Raw genomic sequence first — 21,665 nt, forward strand, 5'->3', positions numbered from 1 at the left:
TCTGGATTATCCAACACATTTTTGTAGTCAGTGTTTTCAATGCATGTGATATTTTGGTGCTAAATTCATAAATACAGTAATTACAACATAACATTACTGCGTATTGAACTACTTTTTCTGCCAAATTTGTTGTAAAACATGTTTTGGTGCTTCATTTGTAAAATCAAAACCTAATTTGATGTTTAATAGGCTTCTCCTTAATGCCTCCTTATTATCCAACATATTCGCTTATCCAACATTCTGCCGGCCCGTTTTTGTTGGATAAGTGAGACTCTACTGTATTTGAAAAAGTCAATGTTTTAATTGTACGAAATGCGTAAGGTTGTGAGTGAACTGCAACTCATATCATGTCAGGTTAACCCCGATAACTCCATCAGAAGTTTGTTATGTTGGGCAAGTTTGCTCTGGATGCATCATGGGTGGGGTTCAGTGTGCTCTCTGGCTGTAGGGTGCACTACAACTCCCACTCTGGTGAGTCTGTCCCCTCCAACCCCTCCAGAAGGATGAGTGAGTCAAGGGGGTTCTGTGTCCCAAGTTTGGTCCAGGTCAATCATCGGTGGAGGTCACAGTTTCTCTGGTTGTGGGTGAACGACAACTCCCAGAAAGGAAGGTCTGGTCCCTAACCCAAACCCTTCAGTAATCAAATTTTGGCAAATCAGGTCTGTGTGCCAAGTGTGGTCCAGATCCATTGGTGTTTGGGTTCCCAGGGCTGTCTTGGATGTAGGTGAACTACAACTCCCCAAATCAAGGTGAATTTCCCCCAAAGATCTCCAGTATTTTTTGCTGTATATACAGTAGAGTCTCACTTATCCAACGTTATGGATTATCCAACGCACTTTTGTAGTCAATGTTTTCAATACATCGTGTTATTTTGGTGCTAAATTCGTAAATACAGTAATTACTACATAGCATTACTGCGTATTGAACTACTTTTTCTGTCAAATTTGTTGTATAACATGATATTTTGGTGCTTCATTTGTAAAATCATAACCTAATTTTGTGTTTAATAGGCTTTTCCTTAATCCCTCCTTATTATCCAACATATTGACTTATCCAACGCTCTGCCAGCCCATTTATGTTGAATAAGTGAGACTCTACTGTACTATTTCATCTGTGTGCTAGTGGTGTTTTTACTTGCTTCTGATTCAAATGTTTTGACATGTTGTAATGCATACATGGAGCCCCGGTGGCGAAGTGCGTTAAAGCACTGAGCTGCTGAATGTGCAGACCGAAAGGTCCCAGGTTCAAATCCCGGGAGCGGAATGAGCGCCCGCTGTTAGCCCTAGCTCCTGCCAACCTAGCAGTTCGAAAACATGCCAATGTGAGTAGATCAATAGGTACAGCTCCTGCGGGAAGGTAACGGCGCTCCATGCAATCATGCCAATGGCCACATGACCTTGGAGGTGTCTACGGACAAGGCTTAGAAATGGAGATGAGCACCAACCCCCAGAGTCAGACATGATGACTTAATATCAGGCAAAAACCTTTACCTTTAATATATTATTATTATTACTATTATTATTATTAAACTTTATTTGTACCCCGCTAGCATCTCCCGAAGGACTCGATGCGGCTTACAAAGGCCAAGGCCTCAACACACAATATAACAATACAAAACAAAAAGCAAATTAAAAACAATTAAAACAGTATAAACAACAAGCAATAACAATACGCTAAAACACAATAGAACTGGGCCGGGCCAGAGTAATGGGTACAAGATTAAAAGTGCTGATGTGACAGGTGATATATAAGGCTTATAGGGCAAGTGCAGAGTGCGATATGCGATCTTAATTCTAATAAAGTGCTTATGGGACTTGGTATTGGAGATTTCCTATTACTACTAGCTGTGCCCGGCCACGCGTTGCTGTGGCAAAGTATGGTGGTATGGGAAATAAAGTATTGAGGAATTGGTGGTAGTTTTTGTTGTATCAACCTAGAGGCATGGATGAGGGGTTGTGCTGTCAGTTTTCAAGGTTGTGGGGTGTTTAGTTTTGTTGTTTTGTCCGCTGCCATGATTCCAGCACTCTTTTATATATATAGATAGATTTCATCCGTGTGCTAGTGGTGTTTTTACTTGCTTCTGGTTCAAACGTTTTGACATGTTGTAATGCATACAACGGGTCGATCTTGGTTGCTGTTCCTTCGAGGCCATGAAGATAAACAACTTCGCTCTCACACCGAAGGGTTGGACCGGATGGCCTTTGTGGTCTCTTCCAACTTTGTGATTCTGTGATTCTCGGAGAAATGCTGGCAAGCCCCTGGACTCCATTTTGAGCTGCTGCAAAATCCTGACTCAGCCCTGCAGTCGCAAGTCGCAGGGAGGCGAGGTGCCAGCCGTGGGCGGAAGGAGAGGTGCCCGCAAGGCAAACGTGCCTTGGACACCATGCCGTTTGGCTGGTGTGTGGCTCAGACTGCCCGCCTGCACACCATCTGCCCCACCGCCTCTGCTTGTTGGCCATCGTCCTTTTCTATTGCACTCCCGATAGAAGGATAGCCAAACTGTAGTTGGAAGAAGCCTCAAGGGCCATCCAATCTCACCCTGCCCAACAGCCATGCAGCCTCTGCTTAAAACCCTCCAAAGAAGGAGACTCCACTGGACTCCCAAGCAGTCTATATCCAACTATCTTAACAGTTCTGATGAATATTCCAGCTTGTCAATGTCTCCCTTAAATGCCCAGAATTTATTTATTTATTACTTATTAGCGACATTTTGGTCGCTCTTCTCCGAACACATTCCAGCTTATCCACATCCTTCTTAAATTGCTTTCCCAGAACTGGATTCAGTATTGTTCCTGGTGAGGTCTGACCAAAGCTTACTTCCCTTGATCTAGACCAGGGGTCCCCAAACTAAGGCCCGGGGACCGGAAGCGGCCCTCCAAGGTCATTTACCTGGTCCCTGTCCTAAACTTTAGACCTAGGGTTGACCTAAGTCTACCTGGTCTTTGGAGGTCTTTTTGCTTACTTATGGTCTTATGAGATCGTCTAGATGGTCTTTGAAGGTCTCTTTGCTTTGCTAAGGCCTTATGAGACCATCTAGATGGCTTTTGGAGGTCACTTTCCTTACCTGTGGTCCTATGAGACTGTCTAGATGGCCTTTGAGGGTCCCTTTCCTTACCTATGGTTTTATGAGATTGTCTAGATGGCCTTTGGGGGGCCCTTTCCTTCTCTATGGTCTTCTGATGGCCTGATGAGATCATCTAGATGGCCTTTGAGGGTCTCTTTGCTTACCTATGGTCTTATGAGATCGTCTAGATGGTCTTTGAAGGTCTCTTTGCTTACCTATGGTCTTATGAAATCATCTAGATGGTCTTTGAAGGTCTCTTTGCTTTGCTACGGCCTTATGAGACCATCTAGATGGCTTTTGGAGGTCACTTTCCTTACCTATGGTCCTATGAGATTGTCTAGATAGCCTTCGGGGTCCCCTTTCCTTCTGTATGGTCTTCTGATGGTCTTTGGAGGTCTCTTTGCTTACCTATGGTCTTATGAAATCATCTAGATCAGGGATCCCCAAACTAAGACCCTCCAAGGTCATTGACCTGGCCTCTGTCCTAAACTTTAGACTTCGGGTTGACCTGTCTGAAATGACTTGAAGGCACACAACAAAAACCATCTTAATTTTGGACTATTTCATCATAGTCCGGTCCCCTAACAGTCTGAGGGACTGTGAATTGGCCCTCCACTTAAAAAGTTTGAGGGCCCCTGATCTAGACTCATGGATGTCAGCATAGAATTGCATTAGCTTTGTTAGTGGCTGCAATCATACTCAGTCTACATGAGTAGCTCAATGTTCTCAGCTTCATCCAAAGAGGATCGAGACTCTTTGTCCTCCCGGCTGACTTGGTTTGCGTTAGTTTCTTAAAAGATGCCCACCTTTTTTCAGGTCATGGTGAACATTATGCAAATGGGCCAACCTCCGTGTCGAAGCCTTTCAGCACTTGGTGATAGGCATTTCTCAGCCAACAAAAAATGTATTCTGGGTATTCTGTCAAAGAAGGGTCTCTCCACCCTTAACCAAGCATGATGTGAGAGGCTAAGAAAATTCCCTGTGTACTTGCACTGTTCTTGGGGGGCTTTGCCGACAGCGAGCACCACAAAAATATGCCCCGGCCGCACCTCCCTTTGTGTGGGTGTGATGTCACAATGGTGGGCCGCCGCAATTGGCTCCCGCTCGACGGCATCACTCGTCTCCAAGGGATAGGAAGTGGCGGACGTTTTGGGAGACTGACCATTGACTTCTGGGTCAGCGTTTGGTCCAGTCTCGGGTCTGGCCGTCCCAGAACTCCCAGTGTTTGCAATGGAGTTCAGGTAATTTTGTCATTACAGGGTTTTTCTCCTCGGGCTTCTAATCTGAACCATTTCTGAATCCGAGCGGGGCTACTTGTAAAAGTATTTGCTTCCCCTGTTGAGTTTTCTTCTCTCCTGTTGAGTTGAGAACCTGGATTCCTCAATAAGAATAATATCTGAGATGGGTCTTGCTTCTTTGCCTGCCTGAACTTAGTTCTCAGCCCATTAATTGGACCCAATGTTAATGTAGAACCTGACCATTTGCAAATGAAGAATCCAGGGTTCGGGTCATTTTTGATGACGTCCTTTCAGTGCTACTTTGTACAAATAGCACACAACCTTAGGATGTCAAATGGGTTGGGATTCCAAACCAGCCATTCATTCACCTTTCCTACCATGTTTCCCCGAAAATAAGACAGTGTCTTATATTAATTTTTGCTCCCAAAGATGCGCTAGGTCTTATTTTCAGGGGATGTCTTATTTTTCCATGAAGAAGAATTCACATTTATTATTGAACAAAAAAAAAAATGAACATTTATTATATACTGTACAGTGGTTGTCATCACAAACCAACATAACCAAACCAGACAAACTGTGACTCCTGTCAAGAATTTCTTGTTACTACCATTATTTACATTTACCAATTCTGCATGCTCTGGTGTTTTGTTTGGCGAGCGCCGGGCATGCTTCCAAACAAAAACTTTGCTAGGTCTTACTTTTGGGGGAGGCCTTATATTTAGCAATTCAGCAAAATCTCTGCTAGGTCTTATCTTTTGGGGATGTCTTATTTTCGGGGAAACAGGGTAGATGAGCATTACGTGAATTGTTTCAAAATGTGGGCAAATAGAACAGCTTTAAACGAAATCAGAACCAAAGTCCAGAAGCATTAGAGCTGGAACTAATATGTTACAGATCGATCTTAAACAAAGACATTTATGAAAAGTGATGGTAATAATAATAATAATAATAATAATAATAATAATAATAATAATAATAATTTTATTTTTATACACCGCCCCATCTCCCCGAAGGGACTCGGGTCGGCTTACATGGGGCCAAGCCCAGGTCACAAACAATATAAAAACATAACAATCAATCAACAATAAAACAAGCCATAGGTTAAGATACAATAAATATACTATGACAAAATCCATGGTAAAGGTAGACTTAATCCCCTGATATTAAGTCTAGTCGTGTCCAACTCCGGCGGTTGGTGCTCATCTCCATTTCTAAGCCGAAGAGCCGGCATTGTTCGTAGACACCTCCAAGGTCATGTGGCCATAGGCATGACTGCATGGAGTGCCGTTACCTTCCCGCCAGAGCAGTACCTATTGATCTACTCACGTTTGCATGTTTTCAAACTGCTAGGTTGGCAGAAGCTGGGGCTAACAGCGGAAGCTCACCCCGCTCTCTGGATTCGAACCGCCGACCTTTCGGTCAGCAAGTTCAGCAGCTCGGCGGTTTAACCCTCTGCACCACCGGGGGTTCCAAAAAGTGATAAGTACCTGATTAAAGAGCAAGGGCCATTCATGGTTATTCAAAAAAAAGTTTGATAACCATGAAGTTTAATAACAATGCAGGCAGTCCCCCTGACTTACAAATGACAGGTGTCTTAAGATTTCCCTATGTTATCCAAAGCTATATTTCTATCTATTTATCTTTGGCTGGAGTTACACTTAAAAATGTACCTGTTCCAATTTACAAACAAATTCAAACCTAAGTGTTGTCGAAGGCTTTCATGGCTGGAATCATGGGGTTGCTGTGAGTTTTCCGGGCAGTCTGGCCATGTTCCAGAAGCATTCTCTCCTGACGTTTCACCTACATCTATGGCAGGCATCCTCAGAGGTTGTGAGGTCTGTTGGAAACTAGGCAAGTGGGGTTTATAATAATAATAATAATAGTAATGATGATAATAATAATAATAATAATATCAGGACCTCAAGATTGAACTTCAAAGACTCTGGCAGAAACCAGTGCAGGTGGTCCCGGTGGTGATTGGCACACTGGGTGCCGTGCCAAAAGATCTCAGCCAGCATTTGGAAACAATAGACATTGACAAAATTACAATCTGCCAACTGCAAAAGGCCACCCTGCTGGGATCTGCACGCATCATCCGAAAATACATCACACAGTCCTAGACACTTGGGAAGTGTTCGACTTGTGATTTTGTGATATGAAATCCAGCATATCTATCTTGTTTGCTGTGTCATAATAAAATAATAATAATGATAATGATGATAATAATAATAATAATAATAATAATAATAATAATAATATATTTATATATATCTGTGGAATCATGTCCAGAGTGGGAGAGAGAACTCTTGTCTGTTGGAGGCAAATGTGAATGTTGCAACTGGCCAGCTTGGTTAGCATTGAACAGCCTTGCAGCTTCAAAGCCTGACTGCTTCCTGCCTGGGGGAATCCTTTGTTGGGAGGTGTTAGCTGGCCTGATAGTTTCCTGTCTGGAACTCCCCTGTTTTCAGAGTGTTGCTCTTTATTTACTGACCTGACGTTAAGAGTTTTTTGACACATTGGTTCAGGAAAAGTGTGTAACTTGGTTCTTTTCTCTCAATCCACATTCAGCAGTGACCAGGACAGGGGCCGGCTCACCCCGTCACCGGACATCATCGTCCTTTCTGACAACGAAGCCTCCAGTCCCCGCTCCAGCTCCCGCATGGAAGAGCGGCTCAAGGCTGCCAATCTGGAAATGTTCAAGGTAAGAGGAAAATGCCGACTCCCAGATAACACAGGATCTCTTTGGGGCTCTTTTTCTTGGAATACTAGGTGGCTTGATTTCAGGAAGTACCCAAGATCCCCCTCTGCACATGAATTGTCAGAAAATTGCTTGTTTGCGTATCTGTTAGATTCCCATTCAGTATAAATCTGCCCATCTGAGATTATTCCTGGCCTTTAAAAATTCATAGTTTTTGCAGAGGTTGAGGAGGGGTTTTTTGTGCTCAGTGCACCCCTGTGTCCACTTTTGGGGCATCCAATTTGACAAACTGAAGTATGTCAGGTAAAACAAGTCAGTGAAGGGTTTGAAAACTAAGCTTATGCAGAAGAGATGGAAGAATTTAGCATGTTTAGCCAAAAGAATACGAGATAGCCCCAGTCCCATATTCAGAGGATTGTCTTACGGATTACCAAGTGAGCTGCATTTTTGGCTACCGCAGAGGATAATACTGGATCTATTAGATTCAGAGTACTCCAACTTTAGAAAGTTGAGGCCTACCTCAGAAGTTGGTGGGCTCAGAAGTTGGAAAAAGTTGGATGATCACCTCTCAAAGATCCTTTAGTTGTGTATTTGTTGGGCAAGTGGTCTTATTAAACAAAAGACCCTCCCCATAAATGTATAGCAGAGTAACTTATTAGCAGCAGCGTGACCCAGCACCAGTAGCCAAAAGTGATAAAAAGAATAAAACACACAGAGACCAATGTTATCTCTTCCTTTGGAGGCTTTTCTTAGTAGCAAAATAAAACCTTATTTACAAAACCAAGGTTTCCATAACACAAATAAAGTTCGTTATACTTCCTTGTTTGCTTCCACCCTGGGCTTCTTTTTCATACAGATAAACAGCTTCGCTCTCACAGAGCCTCCTCTCACACCTAATTTACACTGGAGTTTCACATAGTACAGTAGAGTCTGGCCCATTTTATGGCCGACATCTGTTCTTTGCCAGCGCTTGGTCTGTGTCCGGAGATGTCAAAGATCAGAGATATGCCTAGTTAATTTTTAATATTTTTGACAGTATTCTAGCCTTAAGAGGAGTGGGGATCTCTTCCAATTCCATGATTCCCTGAGATACTGGCTCACCTGTTGGACCAGGGGCCAACATAAAGGTGAATTCTGTTGACTGAATAAATGTATCCTAATTAGGACATGATGTGGAGATGATGTTGCTGGCCTCATCGAAGGAAGAGCCTAGTTTAGAAAAGAGCTGATGGGCAGAGAGGGAGAACTTAGTTACAAGAGAAGCGCTTGATCTTTGCTTCTCAATCTCTTTGGATCTTTGGCCACTTTCAAGGTACCAGACGTGGACCTTTCAGGAAGATGCATGCAATGGTGTTCCTCTCGCCTCTCTCTGCAGGGCAAAGGCCTTGAGGAGAGGCAGCAGCTCATTAAGCAGCTCCGGGACGAGCTGCGGCTGGAGGAGGCCCGGCTGGTGCTGCTGAAGAAGCTACGGCAGAGCCAGCTACAAAAAGAGAACGTGGTACAGAAGGTAAGGTATCAACTCTCGGCTGGTTGTATAATAAAGTGGGGGGCAGGCTTTTGTACAGTGATACCTCGACTTACGAGCAACGCAACATGTGATTTTTTTGCAATACAAGCCATCACTCAGCCCATTTCTTGCTTTGAGATACACACAGCGATCTGAGTTACGAGGTTCCGCATCCCGCCCAAGGCCGCTAACGCTACCTCTTTCACTAGCGCTACCTCTCACAGTGCTTGGAGCGGCTCTCAGATATTACTTGATATTAATTCAGGGCTCCTCCCTACCTAATGTGACCTTAAATGAATCTATTGCACTTTATCTATTTAAAAATTTGTAACTCATAATAATAATAATAATATTTCTAGACCGCCCTCTCTCCCCAGAGGGACTCAGGGCGGTTAACATACATATAAACGGCAAACATTCAATGCCACAATGTCTTCATTAATATCACGTCTCTAATTTTGTTCAAATTTTAACTGTCGCGCCAGTCGGATATTAAACCAAGTTTCCCAAAATGTGAAGTCTCAAACTGAAATAGTTGCTGATCTAGACTCCTTATTTGAAGGCCAGTCAGTCAGCATACGCACGACATTTAATGCCATTTTTAGGGTCTAATAAAATTGAAACTAAATGTATAGTTTAGTATAAAAATTGAAATCCTCTACCATTTTTTTCCTGCTGATTCTGATGAAATTAATGACGCAGAAAAGGCTTTTGACAACATAAATTGGGACTTCTTCCTACTAATAATGACAGAATCGGCTAGTAAATTGAAATCCTGTAGAGTTTTTTTTTTCCTGCTGATTCCGATGAAATTAATGACCCTAACTCATAATGTGCACCTTGCTTATCCACTATTGCAACCTCATTGTTTTTAATTTGATGTTTTAATTCTGCGTTGTATTTTTTCGCCTATTGTGTATATTTTATTATTGGTTTTTGTTGTTGTCCTTTGATGTTTCATATTTTATCATCGCCTGTATTTTGATTTTGCTGTAAGCCGCCTCGAGTCCCCTTCGGGGGAGATGGAGGCAGGATACAAATACACTTATTATTATTATTATTATTCATACCGCGTTGTGTTTTTTCAGTTGCCGTATATATATTACTATTGGTTTTTGTTATTGTTCTTTGATGTTTCATATTTTATTTTATCATTGTTTTGTATCTGATTTTGCTGAAAGCCGCCCCGAGTCCCCTTCGGGGGAGATGGAGGCGGGATATAAATAAACTTATTATTATTATTATTATTATTATTATTATTATTCTTGCAAGAGGTAGTGCTAGCGCGAAAGTGCCCGTCACCTTAAGCAGGGCCAGCTCGTGTGTGGTTCATCCTCAGAGGATCTTCACTTTCTAACAGGTTCATAAACATACAAGCCTTCAAATAACCTGGGCCCAAACCATATGTCCTTCCGTGGTATGTTTCTATTGGAAATTGACCATAGAAAAGCATTGAAGGAGACTAGCAATGCCTACAGTGGACATATTTTGTCTTCTCTGGCCAATTCTTAAGTCCTCCAGTGCGATGTCTTCCACTGAAAGTCACAATTTTCGCAGTTCCATGGAAAGTATGCTCCATGTTTGCTTCACCCATTAGTGCAAAGAGAACATATATGGAGCCAACCAGATTTCCCATGTAAGGGCATTTAGGACTTAGGTTCTCCCTGAACAATCACGCCAGTCTCTCTGTTTTCCTGTTTGCTAGACTCCGGTTGTCCAGAACGCAGCATCAATTGTCCAGCCATCTCCTGCCCATGTTGGACAGCAGGCTCTGTCCAAACTTCCTTCTCGGCCTGGAGCTCAGGGGGTTGAGCCCCAGAACCTCCGCACATTACAGGTAAGAGATCTCCGAATGTGTCGTAAAACTTGGGCAGATCGATAGCGTGGACTTTGAGAACGAGGGGGGTTTAGAACGGCCCTGTTGCTCTTCCGGCTGACACGGCTGTGGCTTTTCTACCCGACTCTCTGGGCAGGGTCACAGCGTCATCCGATCGGCCGCCAACACGGCCCTCCCGCACATGCTTATGTCGCAGCGCGTCATTGCGCCCAACCCCACTCAGCTCCAAGGGCAGCGCATCCCCTCGAAACCGGGACTCATCCGCACCACCACTCCGGGCATGAGCCCCGCCATCAGCTACCAGCCGGTGAGTAAAACAAATTAAAGCGTTGCGGGTTCAGTACCAAGCGATAAATGTGTCATGAATGCTTTTTAAACAAAGGTTTATTTATTTATTTATTTATTTATTTATTTACAGCATTTATATTCTGCCCTTCTCACCCCGAAGGGGAATCGGGGCAGATCACATTACACATATAGGCAAACATTCAATGCCTTTTAACATAGAACAAAGACAAGACAAACATAGGCTCCGAGCGGGCCTCGAACTCATGACCTCCTGGTCAGAGTGATTCATTGCAGCTTGTTGCAGCTGGCTTGCTCTCCCACCTGCGCCCCAGGCCGGGCCTTTTTATTGCAATTTCAATGTGAGAAGGTAAATCAGAACTTTAACAGAACAACATACAGATTCTATGTAACTACATTGGATACACAAACTACAGTTACATTGGCTAACAAAGGGGAATTACATTTTTACTCAGCATTCCCACAAATGTACACACAGTAGAGTCTCACTTATCCAAACTAAACGGGCTGGCAGAACCTTGGATAAGCGAATATGTTGGATAATAAGGAGGCAATGTTTTCAATACATCGCAATATTTTGGTGCTAAATTCGTAAATACAGTAATTACTACATAGCATTACTGCGTATTGAACTACTTTTTCTGTCAAATTTGTTGTATAACATGATGTTTTGGTGCTTAATTTGTAAAATCATAACCTAATTTGATGTTTAATAGGCTTTTCCTTAATCCCTCCTTATTATCCAAGATATTCACTTATCCAAGCTTCTGCCGGCCCGTTTATGTTGGATAAGTGAGACTCTACTGTACTCACATTATGCTATACTAATAATATAATTATAATGTATATACATATAATATTGACAAAATTATAATGTAATACAATATAATAATAATACACTATTATAATTGTATATTTTTATTGCATGTAATATTACCAATAATATTGCAGTATAGTGGACTAGTACAATATAGTCATATATAATGCTTATATTGTGCTATGCTAATAATATAATATATTGTATATATATAATATTGATAACAATATTATAATGTAATGCAATATATTAAAAAAATACACTATTATAATTGTATATTTATATTATATAAAAGAGCCATTGGAAAACATAATTCCACCATGTCTCCTGTGTCAATATAACAACAACAATAACAATAATAATATAAAATGCTTATATGCTATGCTAATAATATAATATATATTGTGTATATATATATAATATTGATAATAATATTATAATGTAATATAATATAATAATAATGCACTATTATAATTGTATATTTATATTGCATGTAATATTACTAATAATATTGCGATATAGTTGTATAATATAATATATTGTATGTATATATACTTGTAAACCGCCCTGAGTCCCCTTCGGGGTGAGAAGGGCGGTATATAAATGTCGCAAATAAATAAATAAAGATTACTAATAATATTGCAGTATAGTGGTATAGTACAATATAGTAATGTATAATGCTCATATTGTGCTATACTAATAATATATTGTATGTATATATAACTTGTAAGCCGCCCTAAGTCCCCTTCGGGGTGAGAAGGGCGGGATATAAATGTCGCTAATAAATAATATATACTGTAATAATATATAATGATATACTGTTTTATTATTATTTTATTATATAAATGTCGCTAATAAGTAAATCAATAAATAAATTGTCTCTCATTAATGTAAACACATTGTTTTTACCCAAAAGTTAATCATTTGTCACGGTTCTTATCAATGTCAGCAATTCAGCAACTTTTAATTATAGTCCATTAATTCTTCACCTCCTGTAATGTAATTTTTCAGCCTTCAGTATTTTAGAATGGTGTCTCCAAAATAATTGGCTCTCGTCCATTCATCTTTGATACAAATCCATTTATGACAAAATGCAGAGCAATAGACTTCTATGCTGACGACGTGGCCACGTTGCTATTGTGCGAGTAGGGCCAAGATTCAGCAAAAAGAAGCGAGATACGGTCCCGTTTGAGCTCGGAGACACGGATGTTAACATGACGGCTGTAAGCAGTTCACACCAATTTGTACATCATTAAGGAGATTTATTAAGCTAATTAGGTAATTAACTTGTTAGTGGCATCGTCGAACTGTTGTATTAAAATATCATTTAAAGTTCCTGGTGAAAATGATCGGCGGCAAATTGAAGCTGTGAGAATTGTCTGTCATCATTTCAAAATAGTATTGGTTGATGCTTCACAAGTTTAATCATACGTTTTTAAATAGTCGCTGGAATTGGGAGCAACCCGCAGGCTTTTAACCCATCATTTCCACATGCAAGGATCTCATTTAGCTCATTGCTGGTGATTGGCTAGAGCAGGGGTCCCCAAACTTTTAAAGCAGAGGGCCGGTCCACAATCGTTCAGACTGCTGAGGGGCCGAATTATCATTTGAAAAAAAATTCGAACAAATTCCTGTCTTATTTGCAGTGCAAAACAACAACAACAATGAATGAACAATACAATATTTAAAAATGAAAACAATTTTAACCAACATAAACCTATCAGGATTTCAATGGAAAGTGTGGGCCTGCTACTGGCCAATGAGATAGTCAGGTTAATTAGGGTTGTTGTTGTTGTTGCTGCTGTTGTTGTTGTTGTGTGCCTTCAAGTCATTTCAGACTTTGGGCAAGCCTAAGTCTAAAATGTATTTATTTATTTACTGCATTTATTTACTACATTTGTATCACACCCTTCTCACCCCAAAGGGGACTCAGAGTGGCTTACAAATTATATGTACATACAATATATTATATTATTAGCATAGCACAATATTAGCATTATATATTACTTTATTGAACTATACCACTATACTGTAATATTATTAGTAATATTATATGGCATATAGAATATATAATTAATATTATTATATGGTATTATTATTAGTGTTATATTGTATTACATTATAATATTATTATCAATATTATATGTACATACAATATATTATATTATTACCATGGCACAATATTAGCATTATATATTACTTTATTGAACTATACCACTATACTGTAATATTATTAGTAATATTATATGTCATATCTATATATATAAAAGAGTGATGGCATCACAGCAATTCACAAAACAACAAAAGTACAGGCCCCCCAACCTCAAAATTTGACAACACAACCCATCATCCACGCCTCAAGGTTGATACAACAAAAAGAAAAGAAAAATAAAGTCCTAATTAGAGGGAGAGCAATAATTGTTTTTATCCAATTGCTGCCAGTTTAGAGGGCTAATCTCTGCCCACTTCGTTGCCTAGCAACCAAGGGACAGCCAGGTTTCAGTTAGGGAACAGGCAAATTTAGGCCTCACTTAGGCTTCTTCCACAGATTATCTAATTTGCACTGGATTATATAGCAGTGTAGACTCAAGGCCCTTCCACACAGCTCTATAAACCATTTATAATCTTATATTATCTGCTTTAACTGGATTATCTTGACTCCACACTGCCATATAATCCACTTCAGTGGGCATTTTATACAGCTGTGAAGAAGGGGCCTCAGATAATCCAGTTCTGAGCAGATAATATAAGATTAGAAATATACAGTAGAGTCTCACTTATCCAACGTAAATAGGCCGGCAGGATAAGTGAATATGTTGGATAATAAGAAGGGATTCAGGAAAAGCCGATTAAACATCAAATTAGGTAATCGTTATACAAATTAAGCACCAAAACATCATATTATACAACAAATTTGACAGAAAAAGTAGTTCCATGCGCAGTAATGCTATGTAGTATTTACAGTAGAGTCTCACTTATCCAGCAGTCGCTTATCCAATGTTCTGGATTATCCAACGCATTTTTGTAGTCAATGCTTTCAATATATTGTGATATTTTGGTGCTAAATTCATAAATACAGTAATTACTATATAGCATTACTGTGTACTGAACTACTTTTCTGACAAATTTGTTGTCTAACATGATGTTTTGGTGCTTAATTTGTAAAATCATAACTTAATTTGATGTTTAATAGGCTTATCCTTAATTCCTCATTATCCAACATATTCGCTTATCCAACGTTCTGTCGGCCCGTTTATGTTGGATAAGTGAGACTCTACTGTACTGTATTTACAAATTTACCACTAAAATATCACAATAAATTTAAAACACTGACTACAAAAACATTGATTATGAAAAGGCAGACTGCGTTGGATAATCCAGAACATTGTATAAGCGAATGTTGGATAAGTGAGATTCTTCTTTAATATGAAATAATTACTGGGATAGAATAATGCAGAACAATATAATCTCTAAAACCAGGACAGTAAATAAACAGGGGAATTCCACACAGGAAACAATCGGGGCCAGCTAACACCTCCCAACAAAGTATTCCCATCATCAAAGTCTGGAAAATCCTCTGTTTTCTCAGGGCCACAGACAGTAGAAGCACATAAAATATCGCAAACAACACCACTCTGTAAACAAGGGAATTCCAGACAGGAAACAATCGGGGCCAGCTAACACCTCCCAACAAAAAAATCACTCAGGGAGAAAACAGCCAGGCTTTAAAGCTGCAAGGCCATTACATCCTAATCATTTTTCCTAATTGCAGCATTCATACTTGCCTCCAACAAACAAAAAAAACCAATCAGAAATATTGTATATTCACAACCTTTAGGAAATAATATCCCCTGATGGCGCAGCGTGTTAAAGCGCTGAGCTGCTGAACTTCTGGACCGAAAGGCCACAGGTTTGAATTGGGGGAGCGGAGAGAGCCCCCACTGTTAGCCCCAGCTTCTGCCAACCCAGAAGTTCGAAAACATGCAAATGTGAGTGCATCAATAGGTACTGCTCTGGCGGGAAGGTAACGCCGCTCCATGTAGTCATCCCACATGACCTTGGAGGAGTCTATGGACAACGCCGGCTCTTCGGCTTAGAAATGGAGATGAGCACCAACCTCCAGAGTAAGACACGACTGGACTTAATCTCTGGGGAAAACCTTTACCCTTGACCTTAACTACCACCAATTCCTCAAGACTTTATTTCCCAGAACACCAGACTTCGCCACAGCAACGCGTGGCCGGGCACAGCTAGTAGAATATATAATTAATATTATTATATGGTATTATTATTAGTGTTATATTGTATTACATTATAATATTATTATCAACATTATATGTATATACACTATATTATATTATAAAACTGAGGGCGGGGGCCAGGTAAATGACCTCGGAGGGCCGCATCCGGCCCCCGGGCCTTAGTTTGGGGACCCCTGCTTTAGAGAGTTTGACTTATCTCATTCTAGTATTGTAACTGTTAATAAAAATACCTCCTAGTGAGAAACAACATTATAACCACTAAGCTCTGTGCCTGAATAAACTTGTTATTGTTCTTCCAACATCTAAGCCTGTGTCGCATATATTATAAACCAAGTTACGCTACCATCTAAAGTGAATAAGAAAAAGAAAGTCTTTGGTGGTTGTATCTTTACAAATTGGTAACATATTGGGACCTTCTCTTTCTGTGCTCTGGTCTCTCTCCTTGACTGCAAATGTTGAACACTGTTTGGTTTCAGCATCATCCCCTCCCTCACCTCTTTTCTTTTCCTCCGCTCCCGCTCAGCAATCCAGCTCCGCTGTCCCCTGCCAACGCTCCTCGTCCTCCACCATCTACATGAACCTGGCCTCCCACATCCAGCCGCCGGGCACGGTCAACCGGGTCTCCTCGCCGCTGCCCAGCCCCAGTGCCCTCAGCGACGCGGCCAACTCCCAGGCGGCCGCCAAGCTGGCCTTGCGCAAGCAACTGGAAAAGACTCTCCTGGAGATCCCGCCCCCCAAGCCCCCCGCCCCTCTGCTCCACTTCCTGCCCAGCGCAGCCAACAGCGAGTTCATCTACATGGTGGGGTTGGAGGAGGTGGTGCAGAGCGTCATTGACAGCCAAGGTAAAGGGCAGCGCGGGACTGGCCTCGCAAAGGGGGACAGGGTGGCGAGGGGAAGTGCCGGCCTTGCGGGGAAGCGAGGGGGGTGTGCTCTTGGATACACTACTTCTGGAGTAACTTTCCTCTAGTGCACTGGTTCTCAACCTTCCTATTGCCGTGACCCCTTAATGCAGTTCCTCATGTTGTGGTGACCCCAACCATAACATTGTTTTCATATCTATCCTGTTTCCCCTAAAACAATGATGGGCTGCAAGAGTACCATAGATTGTTGTACATGGAAATAATGGTAGTAAATAGTTTTTGATTTATTAAATACAGGTATATATTACAATTATATATTTTTGTTATTTAAATTATATATATTGTGAAATTACGGGTTTTTTTCTCAAAGTGACACACCACCCAAGTCATTCTAGGTTCTTTGCTTATCCACTATTGCAACCTCATTGTTTTTAACCTGATGTTTTAATTCTGCGTTGCGTTTTTTTGACTTATTGTGTATATTTTTTATTGGTTTTTGTTTTTGTCCTGATGTTTTATATTTTATCATTGTTTGTATTTTGATTTTGCTGTAAGCCGCCCCGAGTCCCCTTCGGGGGAGATGGAGGCGGGATACAAATAAACTTATTATTATTATTATTATTATTATTATTATTATTATTATTATTAGGTTTTTTGGTGAATTTTAACACACCAAGTGCGAAAGGTTGCCCCTCACTGTTTTAAGTTATAAAATTCAATAAAAATCTTTTTTTTTTAAAGTGAAAAACCATAAGTTAAAAATCTCTGGGGACCCATTCCACACAACTGAATAAAAATCCCACATTATCTGCTTTGAACTGGAATATATGACAGTGTGGACTCAGATAACCCAGTTCAAAGCAGATATTGTGGGATTTTTTTTTGCCTTGGGTTATATTTAGCGTTATATAACAGTGTGGAAGGGCCCTAGGTCTGTGGTTAGCATCCGCTGGACCCCGAATCCTTGGAAATCTCACGCAAAGACGTATAGCTAGGAAACCCTCTGGAGAAGGGATGGTCTTGGTTGACTCCTTTCGGTCTTCTCCTCCACCCCAATCTTGCAGGCAAAGCTTGCTCCTCCCTTTTGCGAGTGGAGCCTTTCAGCTGCGCCCAGTGCCGCACAGATTTCACCCCGCACTGGAAGCAGGAGAAGAGCGGCAAGATCTTGTGCGAGCAGTGCATGACCTCCAACCAGAAGAAGGCCCTCAAGGCAGAGCACACCAACCGGCTGAAGAACGCCTTCGTCAAAGCGCTGCAACAGGAGCAGGTGAGACCCAGCGAAGCGAGTGGAGCAACAACAGCAATTCTCTGGCTGTTTTTAAGCAGACGGGCTAGGTGACCATCTATCGTGGAGGCTGTCATTGTGTTTTCTTGCACGGCAGAAGAGGGTTGGTTGCACCGGATGACCTTAGTGGTCTCTTCCAACTTTTAAGCTTCTATGATTCCTTGTCCCATTCATTCACTATCTTCACAAAGGTTTTGTGTCTGCTTCTGATGTCAATTCTCCATTGGGTCTGTTCTTGTGTTGAGTCACAAGTGACTTTGGCCATTCACTTGCCGTTGGATGAGACGGCAAGTTTTTTGTACACTCCTAGATGTTTCTTGCAAAAAAAATCATTTTCACAAAAAATTGTGTTTTTATTTATTTATTTCCAACATTTACCGCAGGGGTCCCTAAACTAAGGCCCGGGGGCCGGATGCGGCCCTCCAAGATCATTGACCTGGCCCCTGTCCTAAACTTTAGAATTAGGGTTGACCTAAGTCTACCTGGTCTTTGGAGGTCCCTTTACTTACCTGTGATCTTATGAGATCATCTGGATGGTCTTTGAAAGTCTCTTTGCTTAGGTACGTCCTTATGAGATCGTCTAGATAGTCTTTGAAGGTCTCTTTGCTTACCTATGGTCTTATGAGATCATCTAGATGGTCTTTGAAGGTCTCTGCTTAGCTACGGCCTTATGAGGCCATCTAGATGGCTTTTGGAGGTCACTTTGCTTACCTATGGTTCTATGAGACTGTCTAGATGGCCTTTGAGGGTCCCTTTCCTTACCTATGGTCTTATGAGATTGTCTAGATGGTCTTTGGAGGTCTCTTTGCTTAGTTACGGCCTTATGAGACCATCTAGATGGTTTTTGGAGGTCTCTTTGCTTACCTATGGTCTTATGAAACCATCTAGATGGTCTTTGAGGTCCCTTTCCTTATCTGTGGTCTTCTGGTGGCCTGATGAGATCATCTAGATGGCCTTTGAGGGTCCCTTTTCTTACCTATGGTCTTATGAAACCACCTAGATGATCTTTGGAGTTCTCTTTGCTTACCTATGGTCTTATGAGATCATCTAGATCAGGGGTCCCCAAACTAAGACCCATGGGCCTGGCCTCTGTCCTAAACTTTAGACTTCGGGTTGAACTAACTCTGAAATGACTTGAAGGCACACAACAACGACAATCCTGATTTTGGACTATTTCATCATAGTCCGTCCCGCCAACAGTCTGAGGGACCATGAACCAGCCCTCCACTTAAAAAGTTTGAGGACCCCTGATTTACCGTATATACTCGAGTATAAGCCAACCCGAATATAAGCCGAGCCACCTAATTTTACCACAAAAAAACCTGGGAAAACATTGACTCCAATATAAGCCGAGGGTGGTAAATTTCAGAAATAAAAACAGATACTAATAAAATTACATTAATTGAGGCCTCAGTAGGTTAAATGTTTTTGAATATTTACATAAAGCTCAAATTTAAGAAGACTGTCCAACTCTGATCAAATCATTATTATGTAATAATAAATGGAGTAAAATAATAAATGCAATAATAATAAAAGATCAGAGTGAAATAATAAATTATTATTATTAATAATAATAAGGTAAAATATATGTAATAGTAGCAACAATAATAGAGAAAAATAATACATGTAATAATACCAATAATAATAGAGAAAAATAATAAATGTACCATATATTCGCGAGTATAAGCTGACCCAAATATAAGCCAACCAGGGCCCTCACCCGAGTATAAGCCGAGGGGGGGGGTTTCAGTCTTAAAAAAAGGGCTGAAAAACTAGGCTTATACTCGAGGATATACAGTAAGATACAAATGAACTTTTCACGAGAGAGGTTTAGGAGTGCGAAAATTCACTGAAAAATATACAAAACTCTCACCATCTCACCCAATGGCAAGTCAATTCCTGAAGCCACGTGTGGCTCAGCACAAGAACAGACTCAATGGAAAAGTCCCTTCAGGGACTTCGAGTCCCTTTGGGGAGATGGGGCGGGGTATAAAAATAAAGTTGTTATTATTATTATTATTATTATTATTATTATTATTATTAAAAGCGCTCAAGACTTGGCTGTTTGGTTGTGCATTTAAGTAAATCAGATCTAATTTGCCAAATAGTCACTGTTGAATGTTTTTATCTTGAATGTTTTTATCTTGAATGTTTTTATATTGTGGAATTATATTTTAAATTGTAAGTCGCTCGGAGCACTCTGGTGGAGAGCGACTAATTAAGAAATAAAGTGAAGTGAAGAATTGACATCAGAAGCAGACACAGAACCGTAGTGAAGATAGTGAATGAATGGGACAGGGAATCCTAGAATCTTAAAAGTTGGAAGAGACCCCCAAGGTCATCCGGTAAGTGTAAGTCTTTTTACACAAATCGCCATATTTACCAGATCCATATTCTCACTCTTGAATACAGAAATCATTAATAGAGTTCCTGTGAAATGTATTGTTTCCATTGCTGTTTCTGTGCAGACAGAAAAATCACATGAATTCTCTGCACAGAATAATTTTCCAGGAAAATATATTCTAGGGGAGAACAGGGAAAGGTCGCCTTTCTCCTCATCGGTGTACGAATTGTGGGAATTGTTGCGAGGACAAAATCATCCAGTGTTACAACGGTGCTCTTTTTCTTCTCCCTCCAGGAAATTGAACAACGGCTGCAGCAACAAGCTGCGTTGTCTCCGACTGCCGCTCCCGCCAGCGTGTCCAGCGTCAGCAAACAGGAGAGCATCATGCGGCACCACACACTCCGCCAGGTGAGGCGCCCCGGAAGCTTTCTCTCTCCCTCCCTCTGGGATGAAAATTCCCACAAACACTTGCCTTTCCTCTTGCCAGGTTTGAGAGGCAGGTCAAAAATAGAATGCATTATATTATCGATTATTATTAAATGTGTTTGGGCCCCATGTTGGGCGCCAGCACGATGAGGCCAGGTTCTGGAAATTCACTTTCCTTGTGATCTGTAGATTCATCCAAGTATTCCTGGATGACTTGTTTCCCTATTTGGGGTTGGATTTCCCTTAATCCTTTTTTTTAACATAGCACCCAGATGGAAAATGGGAGTCTTCACCCCCCTGAGGTCCCTTCCACATCTGTATAAAAACCTACATCTGCTTTGAACTGGGTTATATGCCAGTGTGTGTTGGAAATAGCAACCTCCCAAGCCTTTCACTATTTATTTGTTAACTAGCTGTGGTGGTATGGGAAATAAAGTATTGAGGAATTGGTGGTAGTTAAGGTAAAGGGTAAAGGTGTGGAGTCCAGATAATCCAGTTAAAGCAGATAATATAAGACTATATGGGTTATATTACTGTGTGGAAGGGCCTTGAGTCTACACTGCCATCTAATCCAGTTAAAATCTGATAACCTGTATTTTATAGGCAGTGTGGAAGAGGCCTAAGTGAGGCCTAACTCTGCCTGTCCCCTGGGTGAGAGGGTTGCTAGGAGACCAAGTGGGTGGAGCTTAGCCTTCGAACTGGCAGCAATTGGATAAAAACAATTATTCCTCTCCCTCTAATTAGGACTTTATTTTTCTTTTCTTTTTGTTGTATCAACCTAGAGGCGTGGATGATGGGTTGTGTTGTCAATTTTCGAGGTTGTGGGATGTTTAGTTTTGTTGTTTTGGCGGTCGCCAGGATTCCATCACTCTTTTATATATATAGGTGTATATATTTGCTAACCTGTTTGGTGATTTACTGTTTGACTGTACCTCTTTCATGTGGGAGAGGTTATAGAAATGTGATTTTCATGAGCATGTTCAGACTCAGGACTCCATTTTGGATGTGTCTAACATCACAC

General features: G+C 41.0%; 1 protein-coding gene across 4 annotated transcripts in view; it reads left to right on the plus strand.

Moving 5' to 3' along the window:
• Positions 1–21,665, plus strand: part of gatad2b (GATA zinc finger domain containing 2B) — a 77,928-nt gene that overhangs the window by 44,242 nt on the left and 12,021 nt on the right. For all 4 annotated transcript variants that reach the window (XM_008123272.3, XM_008123274.3, XM_016998509.2 and 1 more), the window contains exons 3-9: positions 6,871–7,003; positions 8,376–8,507; positions 10,213–10,344; positions 10,481–10,651; positions 16,253–16,571; positions 17,654–17,856; positions 20,513–20,626. In XM_008123272.3, coding sequence (XP_008121479.1) covers positions 6,871–7,003; positions 8,376–8,507; positions 10,213–10,344; positions 10,481–10,651; positions 16,253–16,571; positions 17,654–17,856; positions 20,513–20,626 — 1,204 coding nt within the window. The remainder of the gene's footprint in view (positions 1–6,870; positions 7,004–8,375; positions 8,508–10,212; positions 10,345–10,480; positions 10,652–16,252; positions 16,572–17,653; positions 17,857–20,512; positions 20,627–21,665) is intronic.

This window comes from Anolis carolinensis, unplaced genomic scaffold (assembly GCF_035594765.1).
Source record: "Anolis carolinensis isolate JA03-04 unplaced genomic scaffold, rAnoCar3.1.pri scaffold_14, whole genome shotgun sequence".
NCBI classification, from domain to species: Eukaryota; Metazoa; Chordata; class Lepidosauria; order Squamata; family Dactyloidae; genus Anolis; species Anolis carolinensis.